This window comes from Pan paniscus, chromosome 12 (assembly GCF_029289425.2).
Source record: "Pan paniscus chromosome 12, NHGRI_mPanPan1-v2.0_pri, whole genome shotgun sequence".
Lineage (NCBI taxonomy): Eukaryota > Metazoa > Chordata > Mammalia > Primates > Hominidae > Pan > Pan paniscus.
In genome coordinates, this window is record NC_073261.2 from 89,147,809 (window position 1) to 89,165,477 (window position 17,669).

The window sequence follows — 17,669 nt, forward strand, 5'->3', positions numbered from 1 at the left end:
ATTATAAAAAATAAAATAATAAATAATAAATAAAAGGTGAATTGTATAGTTTTTTATTTATGTCTCCATTTGTAACAATTGTGTGAGAAAAAATACATACGCTATGGCTCAGCCCAACTGAAGTATTTGGTCCACAAGTATGCCCAATGTCTTCACATCTGTGTGCCTTTGCTTGCTCTATTGCTTCCGCTTAGAGTTTCGAATTTCTCTTTTCTCCCACTCCTCTCCCCCATGTTTCCTAATCCTATTCTTTCTTCCAGGCCCAGCAAAAGTCCTCCTTTTCCGTTCATTCAGTCTTCCCCAGGTCAGGGATTTATCTTGTACTTCCCTGACATCTTCTAACCCTTTATTTTGTTTCCTGCTTTTTTTTCTTTTTTAACTCTCTTCTCCGTATTATAGATTTTCACATAGCTTAGCTAATAAATTTCAGATTCCTGAGAACAGGAGGTGTTTTACCTATAGATCCTATCAAATGTCTTGTACATGGTAGCCTCTCAAAAATGTTTAGTGAATCAATGCATCAAGGACTATAAAATCTCGAGGGGAGTCTAGGAAAAAAACCAAGCAACCTAATTAAAATCAATTCACCTTTAGCTAAATTAGCCATCATCATTTAAAGAACATTAAAGGAAACAGTTTAAAATCTAGGGGAATATGGTCAGAATTCTTTCTGGAAATACTTAAGGTTTTGAAATTTGAGGTGTCATGATAAGAGTACAAATAATAGTAAAATGTTCAGGTCATTATATTCTGACTAACTATATTAAAAATAAACAAATATAAATCTATTTAGTGATTTTACCCTTACTATAGAATACTTCAAGCTGTTAGTACAGAAAATGCCATAGTGACAGCTTCTGGTCACTTGAGGACCTGTGCAGTAAGATCTTCCTTTGATGATGTAAAGAGGAACTCATTCTATGACCATAGAAATTCCTGTTCCTTTTCAGTTCTTTATTATCTTTCTAAATTTCCCTCCATAGAATCAAGCTTAGCAACTTTTCTTTCTCTGTGCTGCCAAAGGACAGGAGGAGATACAGAGATGTGAAAAGCTCTAATTCTTTAGCATGAATAACAATATTAATAGTTAACCCTTATTGACCATTCTCTGTATGCCAGGCTTTTTAAAAAGTGTTTTTCATGTATTATCTCATTTAATCCTTATAATAATTCATGGAAGAAGAATTATTATCATCGTAGTTAACTGACGACAAAGAGACTGAAGCACATAGAGGCTAATTTGCCCCTGGTCACACAGCTTGTTAAATGGTGGAATCCTGGTGTATAACCAGGCAGATGATATTATGTGCATAATAACATTACATTTATTTATTTATTCATTTATTTATTTCTCACAACAGCACTGTGAGGTAATTATTCCCCCCTCATTTTACATGTAAGGGAATGAATTTTTAGTGAGATTAAGTAGCTCGAAACTACTAAATGGTAGAGCCCAGATTGTACTCTGTCTTTGAAATCACATCCCAACCCTTTTCTTCTAACTGATTCCTCTGGGCTGGTGTAGTTTGCACGCTCCAGGAAGGGAGTCCCAACTCCTCTGTTTTGGTCAGTCCTGGTAAGAGTTTTTTTGTTTGTTTATTTGTTTGTTTGTTTTGAGACAGGGTCTCCCTCTGTCGCCCAGGCTGGAGTGTAGAGACGCGATCCCAGCTTACTGCAACCTCCGCCTCCCAAATTCAAGCAATTCTCCTGCCTCAGCCTCCTGAGTAGCTGAGATTACAGGCGCGGGCCACCATGCCCGGCTAATTTTTGTATTTCTAGTAGATACAGGGTTTCACCACGTTGGCCAGGCTGGTCTCGAACTCTTAGGCTCAAGACCCCTGGGCTCAAGGGATGCGCCCACCTCAGTCTCCCAAAGTGCTGGGATTCCAGGCGTGAGTCGCCACGCCTGGCTGGATAATTAACTTTAATACTGGCTTCCTATTCAGGTCTGTAGCATCTTTGTTCTCTTCCTCTGTTGGCTTTTTAAAAATGTTATAACCAATTTACAGTATTTTAAGAGTTTGTTTGTTTGTTTTTGTTGTTGTTGTTGTTGTTTGAGAAAGAGTCTTGCTCTGTTGCCCAGGCTGGAGTGCAGTGGCATGATCTCGGCTCACTGCAACCTCCGCCTCCCGGATTCAAGCGATTCTTCTATCTCAGCCTCCTCAGTAGCTGGGACTACAGGAGCGTGCTACCGCATCCAGCTAATGTTTTATTTTTATTTTTATTATTTTTTTGAGACGGTGTCTCACTCTTGTTGCCCAGGCTGGAGTGCAATGGCGCGATCTCTGCTGACTGCAACCTCCGCCTCCAGGGTTCAAGCGATTCTCCTGCCTCAGCCTTCCGAGTAGCTGGAATTACAGGCGCTCGCCACCACGCCCGGCTGGTTTTTTGTATTTTTAGTAGAGACAGGGTTTCGCCATGTTGAACAGGCTGGTCTCGAAATCCTGACCTCAGGTGGTCCACCCGCCTTGGCCTCCCAAAGTGCTGGGATTACAGGCGTCAGCCACCGCGCCCAGCCCGCATCCAACTAATTTTTGTATAAAAGAGACCTTTAAAATTAATACTCAGTTGAATAAAATCTGGAATAAAAGCAATAATCCATAACTCAAGGGAAATTAATGTTAATTCCATTTTAAAATCGATGAGCACATTTATGTATTACCTACTCTTTCCTGGAGAAACTTATTTTGCAGTCACAAAGATAAACATACATTATTGGAAGTGGTTAAGGTAATTGGTTTTTTACCACAAATTATCTGAATATTCATTTTTGTTTTTGCAACAGGGTCTCGCTCTGTCGCCTAGTGGCACAATCTTAGCTCATTGCAACCTCTGCCTCCCGGGTTCAAGCAATCCTCCTGATCCTCCCACCTCAGACTCCGGAGTAGCTGGGATTACAGGCGCGTGCCACAACGTCCAGCTAATTTTTTTTTTTTTTTTTTTTTTTGTATTTTTAGTAGAGACAGGGTTTGCCATGTTGGCCAGGCTGCTCTTGAACTCCTGACCTCAAGTGATCTGCCCACCTTGGCCTCCCAAAGTGCTGGAATTATAGGCATAAGCCACCACACCTTGCCTGAATATAAACTTTTAAGAACTGCATATAAAATCCTAGGTGAAACATATGCAGTAACCACTCCCTTTAGTTACCAGATTTTCCTAATCTTTTTAGTCAAGCCATCCTTATCACACCTCTCTTTGATTACATACTATGTTGTAAATATATATACAGACATATATTTACAGATACCATGCAAGAAACATGATGGTATGAAATTGATGGGACTTGATCACCAATTAGATTTGGAGAACAAGGGAAAGGAGTTTAGGCTGACCAAGTAGTTTCTGTCTTGAATGACTAGATGGTGGCACTATGCACTAAGACTGGAAATATAGGAAATATATATGCAGATATATGAACATAGTAATATAACCGAGTGTAAAATTATATAAAGCTAAATATAAGTGCAAATAAAGGAAAGAGAGGAGTTATATGGAATACAGAAAGTTACATTAAAAACGAATGAATGTGCCTGGCCCAGAGCTGGTGTTCAATAAGCAATAGATATTATTAATAACCTTTATACCCAAGCAGAAGAATTTGGACGTGGTAAGGTAGGTGATAAGGAATGATTGCAGAGTTTATCATGTGGTACTTTAGGACTACTAGACTAACTACTATCATCAAGACATATTGAAAAAATTCACTGATTTAATCAACATTTATTGAGCACTGTGCTAAATTATGAATAAATTTAAAAAACGGCCGGGTACAGTGGCTCATGCTTGTAATCCCAGCACTTTGGGAGACTGAGGCTGGTGGATCACTTGAGGACAGGAGTTGGAGACCAGCCTGGACAACATAGTGAAACCCTGTCTCTACTAATAAATAAAATAAATAAATAAATAAAAGATCTGGTCTTCTTCAAGTTCAGAAAAGGGAAGGGCAGATAGCGATCCCAGGAGGATGTGATAAACACTCAATCCACAATAAAACGTGATGAGCCACATGAGAATTATCTCTCAAGGGCTATCAGAACACAGAACAATTATTGATAGCCTGCAAATCAGACAAGACAGTTCCAAGGATATAACAGTTTGAGCTAGTCTAGGACACCAACTTAAAGTCTGTTGTGGTAATCCAGATGTGAGATACGGACTAGGATAACGGCAGTGGAAACTGAGAAAGGACATTTTGAGAACTATATCATCACGTATGTCTCTGCTGAAAAAGAAATAGATCCTAACGCATTTTCTCCCATAACTATTTTACTAACTCTATATTGATACCCAAATGCTTTATTGAATTTTTCAGCTGTGTTTCAAGGTCATGGAAAAAGACACAATCACAAAATAATTTTCCAGTGACCACATTCTATAAATTAAAACCAGCTGAAGTTTTAAAATGATGACAATTTCCTCTAGCTGGAAATTGTCATCAATTTCCCTAGTGAAAAAATTCACTGATTTAATCAACATTTATTGAGCACTGTGCTAAACGATGAATAAATAAAAATAAGGGCCATGCGCAGTGGCTCATGCCTGTAATCCCAGCACTTCGGGAGACTGCGGCGGGCAGATCATTTTTTCCCCCTGCATTTAGGTTTCTAAATCAGATGTCTCTGTTATCTCAAGTCACAAGAGTGTTGACTTTCTTTGCTTGCATTAGGTAACATATTTGAATGGCTATGTTGTGTGTCATTAAGTACAAGGAGCCCAATAATGCGGGACAAGCTCTCCAACTGCAGCCATAGAAGAGCAATATTGTAAGCTCGTTTTCATAAAACACCAGCAAGAAGAAAAATCCTTTCCATTTTGAGCATTCAGATTATATTTTCTCTCAAGGATTAAAACATTTCACATGGCAATACACTTATTTATTAAATTCAATCTTTATCTCTGTAATGCTCAGGAATGGAACACCTTGAGGAAACTGTAGTTCATGTTAAGCAAAAAATTAGATACAAAGATAGTTCTTTGATCAAATGTGCTGAAAGATTTACCCAAAGTGGAGGAGACCGCTTTATTTTTAAAAAGAGAAGCAGAACAGTGGAAATAAAATGAAATATATACATTACATATCTCTGTTTTCACACATGCACACAAATACTTAAATCTCTGTATAACACCAGTTTGAATCGTCTGGAAAAGTTACTTCTAGGAAGAGTAACTTCTGTCACTTTAAGTACTACAGCAGAAAATGGAAGTTAATAGTGAGATAAGACTGGCTGTAAACTGCTCCAATGAGGTCCTGGGAATCTTGCTCAGAGGCAAAATTTGGGGCTGGACTAAAACGTCTGTTGGGAAGTGAAAGGAAGAAAAGGGCAAAGTTAAGCAAGAGAGTCCTTTAAAAAGAAGGCAAACTTGAGTAAATCTACTTTCAATTTTAAAGTAAAGGAATAGCTGAATAGGACTCTAACAACAAAAATATAGTAAGATTGAATTAGATACTGCTGGATGTAAGACATTTAGCAACTTCCAATTCCTGAGAATGTTTCAGAAATCTTTTTTTAAATAGATTTTTAAATAAAGTAATCAAGGTTTTACACAATCTTACCTGCCTTATGTTTAATATAAATTATCTTAATATTTTCATTTCTTAACTTTAAATCCGAGGACATCCATTAAGAGTGATGATTTTGTATCAAAAGTAGGGGCTAATTTATGTTTATTTTTCTTTCTATTCTTGAAAACTGCCCTCTTGGCTGGGCGCGGTGTCTCACGCCTGTAATCCCAACGATTTGGGGGGCCGAGGCGGGCGGATCTCTTGAGGTCAGGAGACCAGCCTGGGTAACACAGCAAGAGACCTCGTCTCTACAAAAACTAACTTAAAAGTTAGTGGGGCGTGGTGGCACACGCCTGTAGTCCCAGCTGCTTGGGAGGCTGACGCAGGATAATCACTTGAGCCCAGCAGCTCCAGGCTGCAGTGAGCTATGATCGTGTCACTGCACTTCAGCCTGGATGACAGAGTAAAACCTTTTCTAGAAAGAAAGAAGAAAGAGAGAAAGGGGAAAAGAAAGAAAAAGAGAGAAGAAAGAAAACTGCCCTCTTGATTGTAGTCTCTCTGATTGTTTCAATATATTTAAGTACTTTTGGGATAAAATGTTGACATAAGGAGAATCATGTGGCTTCTGTGACAATGCCTGTCAGCTTCTCAGGCCTTTCTCTCACATAAGACATCGAAAATTTATGCACAGTGTATTTTCCCTCTAGATCCTTATGCTGCTGACTCCCACCCCCGCCCCACTCACCCGACACGGTCACACTTTGTTTTGGAGCAAAACAAATGTTAACATTGTGTTTCCAGACACCTGGAAGCCCAGGTTTGGTGATTCTGGACTGCACTCCACTTTGGTGGTAGGGTCACATTCGCGTTTAAAGGACGACGGGGAGGAAACACCAAGCACCGGGAAAACCCCTGCAGTCACCGGAACGTCGGGCTTGGGACGTGCCGGTTTGGGCGCCGAGCTGCGGTGCCGGCGGCCACCCCGGGGGCAGGCAGCAGGGAGGAGCATGCGGGAGGGCTGTGACATCTCAGGGTGGAAGCAGCTCTCTGCTCTGGACGCCTTACAAGTCCCCCGTTCCAACTATCACCTCTGGCCCATTGTCGCCACTGCCTCCCTCAAGAGTGCACGGCAGTAGAGGAAAAGACAGTACCGTCGGCAACAGCGGGATCAAGTACCGCGTGTAACTGATAGACACGCTCGCGTCTCCCGCGGCGCCCCTGCCCCGTGCCCCCGCGCTCACGAAGACGCCCGGAACTCGAGGGTGCGGAGCCAGCCCGACTGTACCCGGCGCTCCCGGCGCCCCTTCGCGGGGCAGAGACAACCCCGACCTCCCGCCGCGGCCACCTCCCGGCGGGCGCGGGCCGAGGAACTACAGCTCCCGGCAGGCCCCGCGCTGGCCGCGCGCCCCCGCCCCCCGCGCGCCCCCGCCCCCCGCGCGCCCCCGCCCCCCGCGCGCCCCGGCCCCCCGCCCTCCGGCCCCAGGACGGGACGGGGAGGGAGGGAGGAAGGGGCGCCGGAGGCGGGCGGGATCCTGCGGGGCGCGTGAAGCCTCGCTGGCGCCTCGTCCGGTACTCAGACGCTGGCGGGCGCAGTTTCTCACGACGGGCCGAGCCTGCCACTGTAAGTAGTCGCCTCGGGGAGCGCTGAACAGACACCGAAAAAGTTCGCGCCGCCGCCGCCGGCGCTTTGTTCTCCCGGCCCGTCGGGCTGAGGCGGCGGCGGCCCCTCCCCCATCCCCCAACCCCCCCAACCCCCCAACTGCACGCGGCGGCGGCGGCGGCAGGACTCGGACCCCGCGCCGGGCTGGGCGGCGTCAGCCGCGCTGGGCGGGAAGTTGGGGGGAGCGCGCGGCGGGAGGTGGGCGGCTGAGGGGGAGCGGGGGCGCCGCCGCAGCCGCCAGAGGGGCCAAGTTCCGGCGTCCGCGCGGAGGGCAACTTGGGTTCGCGCTCCGCTGGCGACCACCGCGCCCGGCCCATCGGAGGCGATCCGTTCCCGGGTCTCCCAAACTAGTTCCCGAAGCCAGACCCGCGGCGCTCGCAGTGCCGAATTTTGGACGAGCTTTTTCGTTTCATTTCCTCACTTTGCGTTGTAGTCGTCTCAAAGGGGTGAGTAAATGGTGCTTGGAGAATGTAAGCCCCTCGCCCCAGTATCCCGACTGCGTTTGGATTTGCGAGTTGCAGCATTGCTCCGAGTTGCTCCCTCCTGGGAGGTTTTCCTTAAGCTGAAACACTGAGGAGTGCGACTGTTTCTTTGAGCAGTGAAAATAACCATATACTACTGTATTGCCGGTTGGGTATTTTATTTCAGGTGAACGCAGTCAGAGGCATAGGCCTTGCCGTCTGCAGGCACACATACGATTCAAGCGACAAGTGTGTGCGCGCGACCTGCCGACTTTTCCACACACAGATTGATGGCATGGACGTAACTGTGTCTTCAACCACACCCATCCCCACAGGAAATAAGACTATCGGTGTCATCTTTGATTAGGAAGGATAAGTTACACCCTGAACTGCTGCTTGGTGCGACACAGCTTTTATGAGACATAGCCACAAATGGAACAAGAACTTTTAAATGCCTTCATTTGTACCCTAGAAAATGTTATTTTATTCGTCTGAAACTTTTTTTTTTACCCTTCTACTTAATGTCGTCGTTCTTATATTTTTAGCGATTTTCATTTTCCTTAGCTTTGCTGCAGAAGGCGCCCATAAAGTTCCCCCGACTGAGATCTAGGCCAGTTTCTCCTTTATCAACGAACCCTTGCTTCCTTCCCTGTTAGATTCCGAGTTAAGATCAAGCATGGACATTCAGCCAAGAAGCTAGAAGATTTTCTAAAAGTAGGATTTGAAACGTGTCACGCAGAAACCGTGGAAGGTTTTTCTTCAGTAGGTAGTAATACAGTTGTGGTGGGCCTGAGTGCATGAGCTTGGAGTACTCCTTGACAAGCCAGGTTCCATCCTCGGTTCTATAATTTAGTATATAGCATTTCACATTTCAGGGTGACTCAGGTTCTGTAATTTAGTATATAGCGTTTCACATTTTAAGAGTGTTGACTGATGTGTATCTTAAAACTAATTTTTTAAGCATCCTAGATAATGGTAAGTCTTTTAGAGAAAATTTTAAGCTTTCAGTTTCATCAGATAGCCACTTTAAAATAGAAATTTCTTTCTATTCGTGGATTTAAACACTGCCACACACACAGAACTTCACAAATAAAACTTTCTGATATTACATTTTTTAAAATTACGAATTGAAAACACCACATACAGAAAAATAGGAATAGGTGGTCATTTAAGTGCAGTTTTCTTAAGGGACATTTTGTTCTCATTTTTTAAAAGTAAAAGACTCTAAAGTTGAAAATACTACAGTGGAGTTAATTGTTCGTTTTTAAAAGAAACTGCTTGTACAGAGCTTGATATATAAGGAAATTCTTTGCTAGGACAAGTTTTAATTTGATATAATGCTGCTTATAATTCACAATCTTCTGTGATGATTGTACTTTGAGTCTCGCTGATTATGTAATTCAGATCGAACTTGCTATATATATATGTATCTCTTTGAGTAGCCCTCTCAGGAAAAACTTGAGATAATGTGCTTATGAGATATTTTCATTTTAATGTAGGAAAAAAATTTTTTCCATTTCTGTGGTTAGTTTATTGTGGCAGTATGTGAGAAATTGCTCATTGCCTGCTAACCAATCAGATTTCTTGGCTACTACTGGTGCAGAGACTAACGTCTGTCAAGCTCAACATGGATTCATATTGCATTGCCAGACTGGCAGTCCATAATCTTATTACTGGATAAACTTTTCAGTTCCTGAGCAGAGCAGATATGGTGTGCTCTCTCAGTACTCTCTGACAGTGGAAGGACTGAGATTCAACTGTCACTGGTCCAGATGAGCAGAATTTTAGAGGAAACAATTTAGCAAATGCTAAGCTCTTAGGAAAAGTATGTTAATCTAAAGTAATAGGTATTTTTGAAAATATATAAATCATTGTCGGGATTGCTACAAGATATGATTTTTTTTAAAACCAACGACGTAGACACTTGAGTTTTTAAATACAACATACAATATAAAAGCAAGAACAATTACTAAGCAAAGTCAAACCTATGTCAAAACATGGACATGGACTTTAGGACGCTGGTCAGAATTGCATTGAAAAAGGCCACATACTTTTACGTGGTAAAAGAATACTAATATTAATACATGTCAAGAGGCATGGACACAACCCTCCACGTCATTAGCATTTCTAGTATACAAAACTAAGTTGAACCTGGAAAACTCTTTACTGGGAGGAATTCATGTTATAATAAATATTGTTATTCCAATAGGAAAAGCATTTTATCTCTTCACTTTAGCCTTTGCTGAGTATTGTACAAAAAGAATGATGCTACACTAAATAATGAACTTCTTTTTGAAGAATTTAATAACTAGATGCATTTTGCCTTCCTGGAATCCTTTTGTCTGTCTCTTTGCTTCGTTGACTCTTGTTTATCCAGAGATCTCAGCTTAAATATTTCCTTAAAGGTACCTTTCCTGAGATTCCAGCTGGAATTGAGTCCCCTTAGTATACTCTGCCATATCACTTCTTGCAGTTTATAATTACCCAGCTGTTTGTATGAATGTTATGTCTGTGTCTCACATCACACTTTGAATTTCAGAGACAGCAGTGGCCATGTCTGTTTTGGTCACTGCTGTATAACTCCAGTGTCTCTCATAACAGTCTGGGAAATAATAAGTACTAATTAAGTATTTGTTAAGTGGAAATACTGCTGTTAGAGCTTCTCCTAATTAGAGTGTTAAAAATGAGATAATGTGTGCATGGGGGAAGGGGAAGGAGAGGGAGAGGAAGTAGATAAACTTGTGATATTACCATGAGATAATCCTCAAGTAAGTCCTCTCACCTCCAGGGCCTTTGTTTCACCTTGTCTGTAATAATAGGACAGACTGGGTTCAAGATGCCATTAATATCCTATATTTTGATTCCATTAACAATGATGACGGATTATGTAAGCTCATTTGAATGGAATATGTGACAGCTAGCTCCCCAAAAGAATATTTGACAAGTTCTAAATAAACATATTAGAAATGCTTGCCAACTAGATGATTTTATTTAGAGCCTCGTACCCCTGTTAGAAACAAGCATATATAATTGGTATATAGTTTGTAAATTAATAAGATGTACTCTTCTTTCAGTTTTCTAATTGAAGCGTAAAGACAAAATTAAGCAGCATATCAAGGTTCATGTAAGTCACAGTTATTAGGTTTAATATTTAGTTTTAATATTTTTCACCCAACATCTTGTTGCATCTTCCAGAATAAATCTGGGGTCCATAAACCAAACCAGGAGAGGGAAAACAGAAAGAGTGGGCAGAAATCTGACAGCTCTTAGGTTTCTTCTATTTGTGTTAATGCTGAGACTTTTAAAAATCATTTTTATATGTAGTGTTTATTATGAATAGTTGTAATTTGTTCTGATGAATTAGTTGTATTAAACACTGTTATTTGGCTAATATTACTAGGTATAATAAAATGATATTTAGTGGGAAGACATTCATCAAAGTAGAAGTAGTTAATTTGGGCCAGGTGCAGTGGCTCACGCCTGTAATCCCAGCACTTTGGGAGGCCGAGATGGGCGGATCACTTGAGGTCAGGAGTTCCAGACCAGCCTGGCCAACATGATGAAACCCCGTCTCTACTAAAAATCCAAAAATGAGCCAGGTATGGTGATGTGCACCTGTAATCCCAGCTACTGGGGCGGCTGAGGCACAAGAATCGCTTGAACCCGGGAGGCGGAGGCTGCAGTCAGTCAAGATCGCGCCACTGTACTCCAGCCTAGGCAACAGAGCAAGTCTCTGTCTCAAAAAAAAAAAAAAAAAAAGTCGTTAACTTGCATACAGTTTTATTCATAGATATTTTACTACTTTATTTTGGTAGTTCAGCTTATAAAAACTACTTAAGTCAGATACGTTGTGGAGCTCATTACCTCGTGAGACAACCTGTTCCATTGTTAGGTTGTTGGATATGGAATAAAGTGGTAGAAAGAACTTGGGCTTTGGAGTCAGGGAAACTAGTTTGAATCTCATTTCTATCGCTTACTAGCTATAGTCACAGGCAAACAACAGCTTCTCTAAAATTCTTGTTTCTTTTCTGGAAAATAGAGTTAAACCTCCTAGAGTTGTTGCAAGGATTTAATAAAGTATCATATCTCACTTTATGTGTTTAGCATAAAGTAAAGGCTTAGTTGTTAATTCCTTCAACTAATTGCTGTGAAAATTGCTAAAACTTACTGAGCACTTACTGTTAGCCAGGTGTTGTTACAGATAGTTTGTACCCCGTAGCTCAATCCTTGCAACCTGTGAGGTTAAGTAAGAAGTGCTCTCATCTTCATTTTTCGTCTACCCTCTGCTGTGATACTGAATAAAATCAATTCTCCTATTAACACATATTCAAGTATTTGAAAACCACTTATTCTGTTTGGTTTTGTTAAGCACATTTTTATCACATGACATTATTTTTACCTTTGCGTGCATGATTTTTTTTTTTTTTTAATCAGTATGGCTCTAAAAATGTTGACCATAGATATAAACAGAATAGTGATATAGGCTGAGTAACAAGGAGTATACAGACGGATGCTGATGTGTTCTCAGTGACCTAGGGCATTAGCTTTGCGTTAGCTCTTTTAGTCACCCATTATATTAGCAGTTTGAATTAATCTTTTTCGTTGATAAACACCTCTCATATAAACTGCTTACAAGTAAGCATTTCCCCATTTCTGTATTGCACATTTTGGGGAAACTAAATGCAAAGCTTTACACTTACCTTTAAGTTTCAGTTTAATTTTAGTTTATTTCTCCCAGATTTCTTCAACCTGAGGATTTTATAAGCATATTCTTTATGCCTTTATTATCTAATAAATAGTGAAAAATGATATAAGGCTGAGGACAGTGTTTCAAGGCAGTTCCATAAAGACTTTCCTCGTCTAAGGTGACACAGAGCAGCAAACTTAACTACACTAACATCCAACCCACACTTCAGTAACATACTTACAAAGATAGTATGGACAATCATCTTGGATACTATTTTTGTCAGAATAAACTATCTTTTTTTTTTGGCTTTGCTGATTTTGTGGTCTTGGGCAAGTACTTTAATCTCTAAACCTTTGTTTTCTCAACCATATAATGAGTTGCTGTGAGGATTAATGAGGTAATATGTATAAAGTGCTTAGAACAGTATCTGACAGATAGTAAGAGCTTAATAAATGTAAGCTATTATTATTTTTTTCCAGCTAAGAAGCCTAATAATCATTATTTTCCAAGATGTAAATGTGGTTGACTTCTAGTGATCATTATATTCTTCTCTAGTTATTCACAAACCATTTGCTTCATTATTTTTTATATTTGTAATTTCTGAAATTTGCTTTCCTGCTTCTCCAGCCGCCAGAACTTGAAACCGCTCTACAAATCTCCAGGCCATGATTGTATCTGTCTTTTTGAGCTCTTTCTCCAAGATTGCAGGAGTCAGCTTTGTGATTACATTTGTGAATTGCTTTAGTAGTATGGAATGGATTGCATCTGGACCCAGAGACTCAAACTCATGTAAAGTTGTTATAGTCTTAGTCATTTGTCTCAGGTTTCAGTTCTCAATGCCTTTCTGCAGTTTTACTTTAAAACTGTGGAGAAGATAAGCAAAATACAAGTTGAGCAGTCTGTCTTTCTGTGCGATTTCTCAACCTTAGCAACATCCTCTGAGCAGTGATTCTTAGTTCCTTGTTCTCTTTGAGAAATAGTGTGCTCTTGTGGAGACAGCACTGGTAAGAAAGTACGAAACCTGGCTTCTAATTCCCGCTGCACCTATTAATAACCATGTGCTGCTGGGCAAGTTGCGTTATCGCCTTTGTGCTTCAATTTTCTTGTCTACAAAAATGATTTATACCCTGTCAACTTTCAAAGAGTTATGAGGTAAAGTATGTGAAACATTTATAAACTATCAAGTGTTGTACATTATATAAGATGGAATAATGATCATTTACTTGAAAGTAGCTATGAAAGCTTTCATCTTCAGTTTTTTTTAAAGTCTCAGTTTTTTCCTGAGCTTTCCCATTCCTAATACTATAGTTGTGTGCTTTTGCCCTTCTGTCATGTTCGTCCTAATTTAACCCATTAACTACTCTGCAGAGAGTTACTCTGCAGCCACATTGGATGATTTACTCCTTCTCTTCATTGGAATTATTTATGGGTATATAGATGGAACTTAGAAAGAACCATCAATTATGAGCTGTTTCACGCCTAAGCCATGTGGAGGGGTTGGGTCATACCTTTTTTTTTTTAACTTTTTGACCTGTGCTTTCCTAGAAATTATGATACATATTTAACTATACCTACTGTTCTCTTTCTTACTGTTAGAAATGCTTTGTGGTCTACAGCCACACCACCCCAAATGTGCCTGATCTTGTCTGATCTTGGAAGCTAAGCATTGTTGGGCCTAGTTAGGACCTGGATAGGAGAAATCCCTTATGGTGAGATCCCTTTCTCTTATGTTCCTGTGATAAGTATGTCAGCTTTCACACTTATTGATCATTTAACTGTTCAGTATATCCCCTCCTGCTTCCTTAGCCTTCTGAAAGGAATGTTTCAACAAAGCAAGTCAAGAGTCATGTTTCGGCAGAATTAGTATTGTAATATTAAAAAAAGAATACTCTTGTATTAGGAAAGTATTGTACATCTTTTGTGTGGTGGGGTGGCATGTATTGTATGTCTATGAAAATGTCAGTTTTACTGTTTTTTGTCCCTTCTGTTTTTGATATAACTCAGTCATGTAATTGTAACATAGAAGTGTTTGGTCTTCATTGATTAAAAATGAGGTAGATTTTAAAAAATGTTTAATGTTTAAGTTTTAGGTATCAGTGTAGAGTGCCAAGGATATTTTTCGAGCCTCTCCCTGAAATTATACTTATAGTAAAAAAAGTCTTTGCTAACTAGCCAAAAATTGTTACCCATTAGGATTTATTAGTGAATTATAAGCATATGACCAAAAATTGTCATTTAAAAAAGTTATGTTCTTATTTTTAAATTAATGTCGAATGAATATAAAGTATTAAAAACCTTTAAAAAATTTCCTTCCAGGCTGACTATATGTCAGAAAGCATCAGCTTTTCTCGATGGACCCATTCATCTAATGAAATATGCCTGTACTATTTTAAAAAGCTTTGTATTTCATCATAGAAAAGTTCATCCCCCCAGAATGAAAATGAGGACATTTGAGAAGGTGATTTAAGGTGTGGACATTTGAGAAGGTGTCCTATCAAATTAGTAAACCAAAGGAAAAGTACTGAATAGATTAATCCAAAACACTTACTGTTTTTTAAACGAAGAGGATTTCACCTTGACAGAAAAACAACTTTTATTCAATATGTATTTCCTGAAATTAAAGAGACAAGAACAGACTGAAAGGAAAATAGATTCGTAAATAAGCTACGTCAACTCTATCCTGCTGAGGATAGCTCAGTGATGTTAAATCCTTTACAAATCCCTGGTTGTCTTCCTACAGACAAGACTGCTTTTTGATGGGACTGATATTAAGAGAAATAGGACCTTTGGGGCATTCAACTCCTTGATAAAACTTACAAGTATCGGCATGAGTGGCTTAAAAGAGGAAATAAAGAAGTTTTCAACTAAATCCAAAAGTGCAGTCATTTTCTTTACTGCTGTTATTTTAAAAACCTCTTCATAACCATTGAAAAAGAATCGACAACTATTTTAAAAGATTAAAGAAAGGCAGATGTCTGCAAATAATTCCCCTCCATCAGCCCAGAAGTCTGTATTACCCACAGCTATTCCTGCTGTGCTTCCAGCTGCTTCTCCGTGTTCAAGTCCTAAGACGGGACTCTCTGCCCGACTCTCTAATGGAAGCTTCAGTGCACCATCACTCACCAACTCCAGAGGCTCAGTGCATACAGTTTCATTTCTACTGCAAATTGGCCTCACACGGGAGAGTGTTACCATTGAAGCCCAGGAACTGTCTTTATCTGCTGTCAAGGATCTTGTGTGCTCCATAGTTTATCAAAAGGTACTGTGCGTGCTATTATCAGTAGTAAATAATATTGTTACTGATGTTTTTCTATAAATTATACGTGTACCAGTGAGTTAAGACATACTGATCCATCAGTAGTTTATTCTGTGCGTTTTTGGAAGAGTTCTAATGACCTCTGAGGCTAAAGACTGAAATTTCAGAGTCTAGCTAATTGGAACATATATCCCAGATTTAAAATACATTTATTTGGCTGGGCGTAGTGGCTCACGCCTGTAATCCCAGCACTTTGGGGGGCTGAGGCAGGCAGATCACCTGAGGTCAGGAGTTCGAGACCAGCCTGGCCAACATGTTGAAACCCCATCTCTACTAAAAATACAAAAATTAGCCAAACATGGTGGCAGGCACCTGTAGTCCAAGCTACTCATGAGGCTGAGACAGGAGAATCATGGGGAGCAGGGCAGGCGGCGGAGGTTGCAGTGAGCTGAGATAGCGCCACTGCACTCCAGCCTGGCACGGCGACAGAGTGAGACTCAGTCTGAAAACATAAATAAAATGCATTTATTTTAGCTTTAAAGTATCACTCTTCTGTTTGTCTCTCAAGAGCAGGAAAATCTGTATAGAGTCAAGGCAGCATAAGAAATCTCATTTGTTTTCAGAGAAAACAGGAGGTAGAGGGCACAAGGCCCCCTGGGACACAGTAGCTAGCGGCTGAGTCCCATCTCCATACCTTGTTATCTCTAGGTACCCTGTGTTCTGGCCCCTCTTTTTTTTTTTTTTTTATCCATTTCCTTCTCTTTAGATCTTGATTATTTTTCAGGACGTTCAGAATCTTCCTAAACTGCCATTTAATATAGGACCATGCTTTCTGTCTTTTAAAAAATAGGTAAATTAATTTTGAATATACGACAAAATATTTGAAAATTCAGGGTGGTTTTATGTTGTTTCTCATTCACCCTCCTTCCCTGTACCGTGCCGTTTTCTTAAGGAACTTTAGCTAAATATCTTTAATAATCCCGATTTGATGGATGAGGCTAGTATGTTTTCTGTGTTATCAAAACAGTTTATATGGGTTGTATGAATTGGTTATATTTTATTTTTAGTAGATTTTAATGAATTTTCAAGCATGTTTCAGATTTGTTTCAAACAAATTGTAAACTTTCTATTTGCAAAAATCATCTCTCTCTGGGAATTCAGGCTCTTCATCTTACTGTCTTTGTTTCAATTCTTTACGCTTTATATAGTTTATCATTCATTATCTTCTGATGTAAATAATGACCCATCCAAAAGATGTTGTGCAGTTTGTGAAAATGACCTATGCTGCCTTTGTTTTAACAATGACTTGTACATGTGGCCTAAGTTATTCCTAAGTAAGAATAACTTTACTTCTGTAGACCTGTAGAGCATTGTATCCTTCCGTAGCTTTGCTTTTAGTTTCCCTTCCGTTATCCTTTACAGACTGTTTTCAAACACTTTTGCAACTAGATTGTAATTTTTTTATTTAATTTTTAAACTTAAATACATATTTGTAACTTAAATATAATGTTCCCTTTTTATTTGAAACCATAGAAACTCATAACCAGTGTTTTGATGACTCTCTATGATTTAGTTTTCAATCTTTGGAAATTTCATTTACTTATTTTTTGCACAGTTTTTTAATTGAGAAAAAATTGTATATATTTATTAAGTACAGTATGTTCTTTTGAAATATGTATATGTGGTGTAATGGCTAAATTGAGCTATTGATTTACTTCTACAGAGGTTTACCAGTTTTCTGCAGGATTATTCTAGAATCAGTGTTACTTCATTAATATAAATGTGAGGAGTGGGTCAGTGGGTGAAATTCTTGGAGAACCAGATTAAAAATCTTGATCTGTGAGCAACTAGAGTGATGTCAGGGAAATAGGATATAGCTTAAAAAGGATAATTATACAAATGTAAAATAGTTATTGATTGTGGATATAGCAGCATAAAATCGATATAGTAAACTGAATTTTACAATGACTCCTGCAGGGGAATCATTTTTCCTCAAGAGGAACTCTCCCCATTCTCTCGTGTCTTCTACTCTTGTTGAGTGCAGTTTTCTATAAATGTCAGTTGGGTCAATTGGTTGATAGTGTTCAAATCTTCTATATCTT

The 17,669-nt window shown here is 39.8% G+C and overlaps 1 protein-coding gene across 5 annotated transcripts in view; it reads left to right on the plus strand.

Annotated features, from left to right (window-relative positions):
• The first annotated feature begins 6,979 nt into the window (after positions 1-6,979).
• The window catches only part of PRKD3 (protein kinase D3), a 74,324-nt gene continuing 63,634 nt past the window's right edge, over positions 6,980-17,669 (plus strand). The window contains exons 1-3 of one of the 5 annotated variants that reach the window (XM_034952943.2): positions 7,008-7,124; positions 13,908-14,020; positions 14,628-15,570. In XM_034952943.2, coding sequence (XP_034808834.1) covers positions 15,283-15,570 — 288 coding nt within the window. In that variant the 5' untranslated portion in view covers positions 7,008-7,124; positions 13,908-14,020; positions 14,628-15,282. Of the gene's footprint in view, positions 7,125-7,371; positions 7,610-13,907; positions 14,021-14,627; positions 15,571-17,669 lie in introns of those variants that run through there. The other 4 variants (XM_055108049.1, XM_034952944.3, XM_055108051.2 and 1 more) reach the window with 4 other exon arrangements.